The following is a 12,064-nucleotide window of genomic DNA, read 5'->3' as shown; positions in this document are numbered from 1 at the left end:
CCAAGATTGCACCACTGCACTCCAGCCTGGGCAACAGAATGAGCCTCCATCTCAAAATACATAAATAAAATTTAAAAAAAAGTGATTACCAATTGAAAATATAAAACTGTTGGCCAGGTGCGGTGGCTCAAGCCTGTAATCCCAGCACTTTGGGAGGCCGAGATAGACGGATCACGAGGTCAGGAGATCAAGACCATCCTGGCTAACATGGTGAAACCCCGTCTCTACTGAAAAATACAAAAAACTAGCCGGGCAAGGTGGCGGGCGCCTGTAGTCCCAGCTACTCGGGAGGCTGAGGCAGGAGAATGGCGTGAACCCGGGAGGCGGAGCTTGCAGTGAGCTGAGATCCAGCCACTGCACTCTAGCCTGGGCAACAGAGCGAGACTCCGTCTCAAAAAAAAAAAAAAAAATATATATATATATATATATATATATATAAAATTGTTGTAATTAAAATATAACACCTAGACAGAAAAATGCATCTACCCTAACAGTATAGCATAGTGAAGTTTTACAAACTGAACACTCAAGGTTAACTAGAACCCAGTTTAAGAAACAAAACATTGGCCAGGCGTGGTGGCTCACGCCTGTAATCCCAGCACTTTGGGAGGTCGAGGTGGGCAGATCACGAGGTCAGGAGATCGAGACCATCCTGGCTAACATGATGAAACCCCATCTCTACTAAAAATACAACAAATTAGCCGGGCGTGGTGGCGGGCGCCTGTAGTCCCAGTTACTCGGGAGGCTGAGATAGAGTGAGACTGTGTCTCAAAAAAAAAAATAAATAAATAAATAAATAAATGCTGTACTGAGTACCAGGAGCCTGGAGAAAGCTGAGAATGAGGAACAGGTACTGAGACTTTGGGACTGCTTGGCTGTAAGGGATTTATTGCACAGAGGTGATCTAGTGCTTCTCAAACTTTGGTGTGTAGCAGAACGATCTGGAGGCCCAGGCTTGCTGGAGAAGAGGAGTCAGGCCACTGTGTTTTTACCAAGTTCTACAGTTGAATCTGATACCCACCAAAGTGCTACACCCACACAGTGGCTATCATGTGTGCCAAATGAACGCAGGAGGCCAAGGACACCTCCTCTGAGAAGCCTTCCTGGGCTTCTCTACTGGAGTGCTCTAGCCGACACCCAGCACGCATGAGATACCCCAGTAGCCTCAGGGCCGTATTCTGCTTGTGAATGCTGTCTTGTCCCTGTAAACCCAGTGGCTTCATCTGTGCCTCTTTGACTCTTCAGTTCCTGGCACAGACTTGAGCTCTTGGCAATATTCTTCCATCAATATTTGCTGAGATGACCCTGCAGTTGTCCAGGGAACCAGGTTCAGGCCTGCCAGCCACCTCGAAGCTGGGGAGGGAAGGCTTGGCTCCTGCCTCGTGTCATCACCCCTGTCTGGTGGACTGCAGTGGGCTGAGGAACAGGGCCCGAGTAGTTTATCACTCAAGCCTCTGACTAACCTACGTGGGAGAGTGAGATGCGTCTTGATTTTTTCATCCCACAGGTGCCCTCCAGCTACCCTCTGGGGAGGGTCCAGTTCCCAGTGTGGGGGAAGGGGCGTACCTGTCTCCCCAGTCTGGCTGGCATTGGTGAGGCAAGTGCACTGCTGGAGGAGGGTGCTGGTCTTGTCTGCCACACAGGGTGGCAGTGTCTGGGGCTCACGCCTGTACTCCCAGCACTTTGGGAGGCCGAGGCGGGAGGATCACCTGAGGTCAGGAGTTCAAGACCAGCCTTTGAAGCCATGGTTGGAATCCCAGCCCCACTGGCTGCCCAGACCTTGAGCAAGTTACTTAATTCAACATCTAAGTGTCAGTTTCCTCACCTGATAAGCAGGAGAAATAACATGACCTCCCTCATGAGGCCAGCATGTGAATTAAACGAAACAGTGCAGACCTTAACAGAGGGCCTGGTGCTGACACGCTCCACCAGTATGATCTTCACTTTCTTTCTCTGCAGTTGACGTGGTCAGCTGCAAGGAAAGGGTTAGCAGTTGTTGTTTGCTTTATTTGTCATTTTTTTTTTTTTTTTGAGACTGAGTCTTGCTCTGTTGCCCAGGCTGGAGTGCAATGACACGGTCTCGGCTCACTGCAACCTCCACCTCCAGGGTTCAAGTGATTCTCCTACCTCAGCCTCCCTAGTAGTTGGGATTATAGGCACCCGCCATCATGTCCAGCTAATTTTTTTTTTTTTTTGTATTTTTGTAGAGACAGGATTTCACTATGTTGACCAGGCTGGTCTTGAACTCCTGACCTCAGGTGAGCCACCTGACTCAGCCTCCCCAAGTGCTGGGATTACAGGCATGAGCCACTGCGCCCGGCCTGTCATGTTTGTTTGTTTGTTTAACTGCAAGGTTACAAATCTCAATGGGGCTGTGTATATGTTGGGGGGTTAGGTGCTGTGTCCTCTGGGCCTCTGCCGGGCGCAGAGGACACGTTCTTGCTGCCTGGGACCTCAGAGGATGCCCCGGGAACCTTCCTGGATCTCTGACTCTCCTCCCATGTCTTGGTGCCTTCTCTGTTAGGATCCTTCCTTGTGGAGTATCTGTGCGTTTCCCAAACCTTGACGCTCAGGAGACATCATCACTGCAGAATAATGCAGCCACAGGCCCTGGGCTCCTTTTGGCGTTTGGCAAATGCTGCAGCCTCAGGCATTGACTGAGTATCCTTGGCTCTCCTGGGCGCCCAGCTTTTGCTGGGCTTGTCTCAGGGTTGATCAGCTCCAGGCTAGGCCGTGCAATCTGGGGGAGGGGCAGACAGGTTGGAGGCGGAGGCTTCCACTCCAGGCTGTTGTTTCTCTCCTAAAGTATCCAACCTCCGAAGACCCATTTGTGTTCCACATAGGAAAGTTCTATCCCTCCAGGTAGCCTAACGCTGACCTTCTCTCCTGCCACTGATAACCCTGGCCTTCCCCAGCGAGACTGCCTGCCCAGCCCTGTCCTGGATCACCATGGGGACTGCCGGGCGTGTTCTCGGGGACTGCCAATGAGGGGCAGTGTGCTGTGCTCAGATGGCCACGGGAAGGTGGGGGGCAGTGTGGGCTGGGCAGGCCCCCGTAATTTAAGCCCCGAAGCTTGGGAAAGATTAACTCCTGAAATCAGACGGCTTTAGGGACTCTCCTGCATGTCACTCACAATCCAAGATGCTCCCCTGAGTGGGAGGGAACAGACCTTGCCAGTTCCTAAGCTCCAGGGTCTCCTCTTCAAATCCTCCTTGTGAAGTCGGCTTCGGGCTGCAGGGGTGGAACCACGGCTGCTGGACCGGAGCTCTGCCCTGAGGGAGGGGCACCTCATAGGGGAATGCCATCAGCTTCCTTTAGGGCTCTTGTGGGGGTGGAAACAGGGTCAGGAACCGCCCTCCCCCCCCACCTAAGTCGTGATTCTGGAACGTTCTCTTCTCACGGAAGTTCAGTGTGGTCATTACCCTCTGAGCTGTCTCTCCAACCTTCTCTCTGCCTGTTCCCACGCAAACCTCGAGGGTTGTTGCTGTTAGGCAGGAATCTAGACCCAACATGGCGGCGTTACCCGGCGTAGCAGGCCTTTTGTTAAAGACTCCCTTCACCCTTGTACACACCCGCAGACCTACATGCGTCAGAGTTCCGGCTGGGCAGCCACACTCCCCCATGACCTGCAGCTCACCTGCATTCCACAAGTTCGTAAACAGCAGTTTCGGTTGACAGTTTCCAAAGACCCCTTCCTCATGACCCTTACTCAGCTCCTACCCTAGTAGTTTCAAGACCCCCCAGGCCCTGTTTGCACAACCAGCTTCCCTACCTCTCAGGCTATAAGAAGCCCCTACCCTCCTCCCTCAGCACCACTTCCTTGGCCCATGCCTTTGGACCGAGGAACCTCACCCGCAAGTCCTAATAAAAGGCTATTCTCACTGCCATTTGCCTTGTGTCTTCGTTCCCGGTTTGGCTCCAGCCTCAGTTTACCTTTACAGTTGCCTAAGTTCAACTACGACTTCTTATTTTTTTAATCTTTAATATTTATTTGGAGGGAAAACTCAGATTTGCAGTACAAAAATATACTTTTGTAAAATGCTTTTTATTTTTAAAATAATTATAGATTTGGCCGGGCACGGTGGCTCAAGCCTGTAATCCCAGCACTTTGGGAGGCCGAGACGGGCAGATCACGAGGTCAGGAGATCGAGACCATCCTGGCTAACACGGTGAAACCCCGTCTCTACTAAAAAATACATAAAAACTAGCTGGGCGAGGTGGCGGGTGCCTGTAGTCCCAGCTACTCGGGAGGCTGAGGCAGGAGAATGGCGTAAACCCGGGAGGCGGAGCTTGCAGTGAGCTGAGATCTGGCCACTGCACCCCAGCCTGGGCAACAGAGCGAGACTCCGTCTCAAAAAAAAAAAAAAAAAAAAATTATAGATTCACAGGCCTTGCAAAAATAGGACAGAGAGGTCTGGTGTAGCTTTCATCCAGTTTGGCCCAATAGTCACATTTATCTAAGTGTCGTTCAATATCAAAACCAAGGAAATGGACATTGGTACTCTGTGTGTGTGTGTGTGTGTGTGTGTGTGTGTGTGTGTGTTTGTTTGTGTGTGGTGTCCCAGTTCCACCTACACCATGCTCCAATAGATGCTGGGGACATACTGTGAATAAGACCCCGTTCCAGTTGCCTAGGGACTCAGAGTCAAGTGCAAAAGAGACACATACAAATGACATCAAAACAACAAAAAATCCTGGCCGGGCGCGGTGGCTCATGCCTGTAATCCCAGCACTTTGGGAGGCCGAGGAGAGCGGATCACGAGGTCATGAGATCGAGACCATCTTGGCCAACGTGGTGAAACCCCATCTCTACTAAAATACAAAAAAAAAAATTAGCCAGGCGTGGTGGCGCGTGCCTGTAGTCCTAGCTACTCAGGAGGCTGAGGCAGGGGAATTGTTTGAACCCTGGAGGCAAAGGTTGTGGTGAGCCGAGATTGTGCCCCTGTACTCCAGCCTGGCGACAGAGCAAGACTCCATCTCAAAATAATAATAATAAATCCTGATCGCACTAGCTAACGCTTACTGGCTGCTTCCTGCATCCTTTATGTAAATTACCTCATTTCAGAGTCACACCTCCCTACGAGGGTGAAGCTATTGTCACTTTGTAGATGAGGAAACACTGATCCGGGAGGTTAAGCCACTGTGCAATGCCATGCCAGCTGGTAGGTGACTGGGGCAGGCAGAATGTGATGAGGGCATCGACCAGGGTGGAATGAAAGCTCTGAGAGCTCAGGGTGGGAAGAGCAGGGCAGGGATATCAGACAGTGTCTGGAGATATTTTTGGCTATCAAGATGGGGGTGTGGGCCAGGCTCAGGGGCTTCCATCACCTTGGGAGGCCAAGACAGGAGGATCACTTGAGCCCAGGAGTTTGAGACCAGCCTGGGCAACACAGAGAGAGCCTGTCTCTACAAAACAAAACAAAAATTAGCTGGATGTGGTGGTGTGCACCTGTAGTCCAAGCTACTTGTGAAGCTGGAGAGGCTAAGGCAGGAGGATTGCTTGAGCCTAGGAGTTCAAGGCTTCTGTGAGCCAAGATTTCATCATTATACTTCATATACTCCAGCCTGGGCAACAGAGTAAAAGTCTGTCTCAAAAAAAAAAAAAAAAAAGGAAAAGAGTGGTGTGTGTGTTTGTGTGTGTGTGCGCATGCTACTGGCATCAAGTGTGTAGAGACCAGGGATATTGCTAAATGTCCTACAGTGCACAGGACAGTCCCTGACACAAAAAGTGCCTGAGTCCCAAATGTGAATCATGCACGACTGAGAACCTCCAGGGAAAGTTTCCAGGGGAGATGCTATCAGGACAGAGTTGGCCAAACTAAGGAGCAAGAAGGTGGCTTCAGACAGAACAAATGTATGGACAAAGGCTGTGGGAAGCAGCACAGTACCAGACTTGACCTCAAGTGATCTGCCCGCCTTGGCCACCTAAAGTGTTGGGGTTACACCTGTATTCCTAGCACTTTGGGAGGCTGAGGTGGGTGGATCCCATGAACCAGGAGTTTGAGACCAGCCTGGCCAACATGGTGAAACCCTGTCTCTACTAAAAATACAAAAATTAGCCAGGCGTGGTGGTGGGCAACTGTAGTCCCAGCTACTCGGGAGGCTGGGGCAGGAGAACCCGGGAGACGGAGTTTGCCATGAGCCGAGAACCCATGAGGTGGAGGTTCACCACTGCACTCAAGCCTGGGCAACAGAGCGAGACTCCGTCTCAAAACAAAAAAATAAAATAAATGATCTTTTTCAGCAGGACCATCCATTTTCCAGCTAACTCAGCAGCATGTAGTCATCTGCCACCGCCCTCAGGAAGTGTGCGAGTGCCGGGCGTGGAGCCTGGTGCAGGGAGCCCTCTGCGGGGTGTGCTGCTGTCTTTACCTGGCTTGCAGCGACTGGTATTGGGAAACTTTTCACGTCGTTCCAGAAACAGTTAGGCAGCACCTTCAATAAAATTAGCCACATTTTCTGTCCTAGATAAAATATTGGAAGAGGCTTACATCTGCATCCACTTGCAGGCATCTGCTGAAGAAACACCTTCGCGTGGCTTCTGCATTCCAGACTGATGCCTCTTCCAGGAGTCACAGCGCTTGCTGCTGCTCCGAGCGGCTTCGGAGAATCCCACTGGGGATCCATCCTGAAGAGTCACCTCTAGGGAGAAGCTCTCGGCCCCCATCAGGGCACCGCTCCCACGTTGTGGACTGTTCCGGGGATGGTGTCCTGCACTCTCAGACCACTCCTGCAGCCCCTCCTGGCTACTGCTCCGGGCTCAGAGTGCTCAGTGTTATGAAGGAGCAGACGTTTCTAAGAGAAACACACACAAAATCATTACATCAGATGGCCGGGATCATCGCCTGCAGTGCCTCCAATGACGATAGCCCCTGAGACTCGTTGCTTGGGCAGTCACTGGCAGATTGGCACTCCAGGGGTCCAGCCTCCCACCCCCAAATGCTTTGCAGAGCCTCACCAAACAGACGCGATTGTATTGACTGACTGTCACTCTGTGGTCATAGATACCTAAGAGCTGATGGTCAAAGCTGATTAGCTGGGGCTATAAGGCAGGATGGCCCTGGACATGCAGGGTTTGAGGAGGTGGGGGTGTTCTTCAGGCTCTCAAAGGTCTTGCATTGCTCAACTGTGCCTGACACGGACCCCAGTGTCGTCTCTGGTTCCCTCCTCTAGGTGTGCACAATCTTCACTGCAGAGCACACCACGCATGGGCACATCAAGATGCACCATACCTACACCAACGTGGTGGTCCTGGGGGACTCCAGCACGTGGAGGCTGCCTTATCTCAACCGCTGTGTCTCCATGTTCCTTGCTCCTTTCCTCCTCCCCATCGTCACTCCACTGGTGGCTGTCGGTGAGTGCCATCAGAGCCCAAGTCGGCAGTGCCCTGCATGGACCTGGTTCTCCTGCTCTCTTTCCCTGCCTGGCTTCATGGAGGCTGCTTATGGAGGAAGGCCTGATAGATTCTTGCTGAGACAGCATGGCAGGGTAGAAAGAGCCTCGGACCCAGAGCTAAGTCTGGTTCTGCCACTTACTAGCTGGGGACCATGGGCAGATAATTTAACCTGTCTGAGTCTTGGGTCCTGTACCTGCTCCTCAAGTATGGTATGAAAGAAAATGAGGTCCTAGGTATAAAAATGTTTTGCAGGGTTCAGGCATGGTGGCTCACGCCTGTAATCCCAGCACTTTGAGAGGCTGAGGCAGGTGGATTGCCTGAGCTTAGGAGTTTGAGACCACCCTGGGCAACATGGTGAAACCCCATCTCCACTAAAACACAGGAAATTAGCTGAGTGTGGTGGCGGGCACCTGTAGTCCCAGCTACCTGGGAGGCTGAGGCAGGAGAATCACTTGAACCCAGGAGACGGAGCTTGCAGTGAGCTGAGATCGCGCCACTGCACTCCAGCCTGGGTGACAGAGTGAGACTGTGTCTCCAAAAAAAAAAAAAAAAAAAAATTGCTTTGCAGAACTAATACTTCCTGTTATCAGCTTTGATATCAGGAGAGTGATGTCATATGGTGGAGGGAGGCAGGGGCGATGGGGCAGCTAGACCTGGATTCAAATCCCAGGGCTTGACTTGGTCAGATTGCTTAATGTTTCTGTTTCTTTCTTTGTTTTTCTTTTTTCATTTTTTCTTTTCTTTCTCTTTTCTTTTCTCTTTTTTTTTTTTTTTTTTTTTAACAGAGTCTCACTTTGTTGCCCAGGCTAGAGAGTGCAGTGGCACAATCTCAGCTCACTGCAGGTGGCACACACCCATAGTCTCAACTACTCAGGGGGCTGAAGTGAGAGGATCACCCAAGCCTGGAGGTCAGGCTCCTCCTGAGTAGCTGGGTCTACAGGTATGTGCCACCAGGCCCAGCAAATTTTGTGTATCTTTGATAGAGATAGGGTTTCACCATGTTGCCCAGGCTGGTCTCGAACTCATAGGCTCAAGCGATCTGCTCATCTTGGCCTCCAAAAGTGCTTGGTTTATAGGCTTGAGCCACCAAGCCTGGCCTCTGTTTCTTCATCCACACCATGGGGACCCTGCTTTTCAGGGTGCCCCCGCCAACGCCTTAGCATGCTTGAGCCAGCAGAGAGCTGCTCCTGATGGATCTGAGCCTTGCCTGTCCCCTCCATGTCTTGCCCCTTCTGGCAGAGCGGCTGAGGAAGGTGGAGCTCAGGACAGCCCTGCGGACGCTGGCCCTGATTTCCCTGGGCCTTTATTCTCACTACTGGCTGCTCCTGAACGTGTCAGGCTTCAAGAGCCCCAGCTCGGCCCTGGGCTGCATGTTCCTCACCAGTCCTGTTGGCCCACCCCTACCACCACGTCAACATCTTCCAGGTGAGGCCACCCCAACCTGGGCACTGGGCAGCTAAGGGGGACATTCTCCAGGGGCCCTGACTGAAGGCTGGACTCTAGGTTGAGGAGAGAGGGGCCACCTGAAGGATGAGGCATCCTCCCTCTCGCTCTCATCACACTGTGCCCTTGCCTCATCCTGGAGAGACCCTTCCTGCTGTCTTCACTAGTCAAGATCCTACTCATGATTCACAGTCAAATTGCACAGGTAGTGTCAGGTGCTTCCTCTGCCAGGCACTATGTTAGGTCTAGGAACTCAGAGGTGAACAGGAGCTTCGGGTTGGTGCCGGATAGGACACAATTATGGAATTAAGTAATTAACAGCAGTTGTGGTATGTCGTCCCTTCCTGACCACCCCCAACTCCAAGGCTCATTCAAGAGTTTCGGTTTCAGGTAAGAAGCAAGCTTCTCAGCTGGGTGCGGTGGCTCACTCCTGTAATCCCAGCACTTTGGGAGGCTGAGGTGGGTGGATCACCTGAGGTCAGGAGTTGGAGACCAGCCTGGCCAACATCGCAAAATCCTGTCTATTAAAAACACAAAAATGAGCTGGGTATAGTGGCAAGCCCCAGTAATCCCAGCTACTTGGGAGGCTGAGGCGGGAGAATCGCTTGAACCTGGGGGGCGGAGGTTGCAGTGAGCCGAGATTGTGTCACTGTACTCCAGCCTGGGGGACACAACGAGACTCTGGCTAACAAAAATAAAAATAAAAATAAAAAAGAAGTGAGCTCTTCTTCAACATAGTCAGCTGCCTCCCTCCATGCGCAGATGCCAAGCGGTAGGAGATAAAGGCCTCAGCGACTGCCCCAAGGCAGGCAGATGCGTAGATGCCAAGTGGTAGGAGATAAAGGCCCCAGTGCCTGCCCTGAGGCAGATGGAGGAACTGGACACGGAGTTCCTCATGGGAGGCCAGGGCTCAGCATTCAGCTCCGGTGTCATTTCCACAGGGACATCTCCGTTTCCTGCTCAGGGAAGGCCCCAGAGTAGAGCTTCCTGTACTTCCTTGTCTAGCACTTACCACAACTGCTGTTAACTACTTAATTACTTAATTCCACAATTGTGTCCTGTCCTGCACCCAATGAAGCTCCTGGTCACCTCCGAGTTCCTGACCTAGGACAGCACCTGGCAGAGGAAGCACTCGACACTGTTAAACTTGATCTTGAATGGTAAGTAGGATCTTGACTGGTGAACAGAGCAGGCAGGGTCTCTTCAGGACGAGGCAAGGGCATGGTGTGATGAGACTGAGTGGTAGGCAGTTGAGAGCATTAGGGAACCACGGGACCTGAGATGTGCCCAGGCTAAGCCCCTCACTGTTCAGATGGGGAGGGAGGCCCAGAGATGGATGAGACTCAGTATGGAAAACAGAGAGGGTCATCATCGCAGCTGGGCCAGGAACCCCTCTACCAGGTCCCCCCACATGGGAGGTGGGGGACACAAGAATCCTCTGGGTAGCATGAGATCCCAGGACACCTGAAGTGGGGTGGGGAGGTCCAGGCTACCCGGTGTGACCCACGTGTCTGTCACAGCACATTGGCTGCCCATGTTCTCCCGGGACAAGCCCCGCCGGATACACATGATGAGCCTGAGAGTGCTTAACCTGGCCCGGGTGCCTGTCCTGGACTGGGTGTTTGGCCACTCGATCATCAGCTGCCATGTGGAACAGCACCTCTTCCCCAGGCTCTCTGATAACATGTGCCTGAAGGTAGTCGAGGGCTGGGCTGGGGGTGCTGGAATGAAGGGACTGTTAGAGGGTGGAAAGGAAGATTCTTCAGCCCAGCGGGGTCGCTCACACCTGTAATCCTGGCACATTCGGAGGCTGAGGCGGGCAGATGGCTTGAGCCCAGGAGTTTGAGAGCAGCCTGGGCAAGATGGTGAAACCCCGTCTCTACAACATATTCAAAAATTAGCCAGGTGTGGGGGCACATGCTTGTGGTCTGAGCTGCTTGGAAGCTGAGGTGAGGACCACCTGAGTCTGCGGAGGCTGAGGCTGCAATGAACCATAATCGCGCCACTGCACTCCAGCTTGGGTGACGGGGTAAGACGCTGTCTTAAAAAAAAAAAAAAAAAAAAAAAAAAAGGTGGCAGGGGAGGGACGAACCTTCAGGGTTCACCTGAACTCCAAGTCCCCCAACTGGCCTGGTCAGAGGTCACCCAGGAAGGGCAGCCCAGCATATCCACAGCAGTATGGGTTTCAGATCAGAGACACCCAGGTTTCTTACTAGCAGGGCCACTCTGGACAAGTGAACTGAATGCCTCTAGGCCTCAGCTTTCTCTTCTGTAAAATGGAAGTAGAAGGGCTTATGTTGACAGGTTTTGAGGATGAAATGGAGAAATATATCTGAAATGTTCGGCACACAGTAGGTGCTTGGTAAAAGGGAGCTCTGGTTTTTATCCCCCTGTGCCAAGGAGGGCTGTCACGCAGTCAGGATCCCTGGATGTTGGGGAGAAGCCACTCCTTTCTTCTGCTGGGTTGGGGACAAGAATTCTCTGACTTAAGCCCTTCTACTCCTCAGGAGAATCTTGGAACGAGGCCGATAGGAGCTGCGGGTGGGAAGATGATGCCCCCCGCCACCCACCATAGGATGATGGGCCTGTCCACAGCCCCGGCTCATAGGCCCCTCTCCTGCCCATTTTCCACCAGGTGAAGCCCGTGGTGTCCCAGTTCCTCCATGAGAAGCAGCTACCGTACAACGAGGACTCGTACCTGGCTCGCTTCCGGCTGTTTCTCCGTTGCTATGAGGAATTCATGGTGCAGGCCCCACCTATCACTGAGCTCGTGGGGCTGCAATGAGGCCGGGCCAGTGCAGCCACCCCGTCCCTCCCTGGCCCTCCTGCTGCTGTTGGCCCAGGCGGTGTGGCTCAGTGGCTGGTGGCGGACCTGGAGAGTGGAGGCACCAGGCAGGCAGGGGGGCAGGGGAGCTCAGGCCTGGGGTCTGGGGTCCACCTGCCTTGCATGCTTTTCTGGGTTTTGAGGGGTGTCTGGGGGAGGTGGTAATGGTGGCCGTGCATTCTGGTCAGTCGGGACCTCAGCAACTTCATCTCAGGACTAAAGAGCTGGGTCCTTCCCCCTGCTCTATCCTTGGTAGGACTAAGGGGAGGTGACAAGGTGAGTGAGGAGGGATACTGTGCAGGGGCCACCTGGGAGACAGCAGGGGGCACAGAAAGATCAGGGTCAGTTCCCTCGGCTGGGACCTCCCTGGCATTGGGACAGCCCCACACGGCCTTGGCCAC

The 12,064-nt window shown here is 52.8% G+C and overlaps 1 protein-coding gene across 1 annotated transcript; it reads left to right on the top strand.

Moving 5' to 3' along the window:
• The first annotated feature begins 2,984 nt into the window (after window positions 1-2,984).
• FADS6 (fatty acid desaturase 6) lies at window positions 2,985-11,624 on the top strand. Its single transcript, XM_025363482.1, is given in 7 exon segments — window positions 2,985-3,023; window positions 7,174-7,354; window positions 8,636-8,780; window positions 8,782-8,821; window positions 10,360-10,366; window positions 10,369-10,535; window positions 11,475-11,624. Coding segments are annotated over 7 exon segments (729 nt in total).
• Window positions 11,625-12,064: the final 440 nt, after the last annotated feature.

This window comes from Theropithecus gelada, chromosome 16 (assembly GCF_003255815.1).
Source record: "Theropithecus gelada isolate Dixy chromosome 16, Tgel_1.0, whole genome shotgun sequence".
Taxonomy (NCBI): domain Eukaryota; kingdom Metazoa; phylum Chordata; class Mammalia; order Primates; family Cercopithecidae; genus Theropithecus; species Theropithecus gelada.
This window is presented reverse-complemented; position numbering and strand designations above follow the sequence as displayed.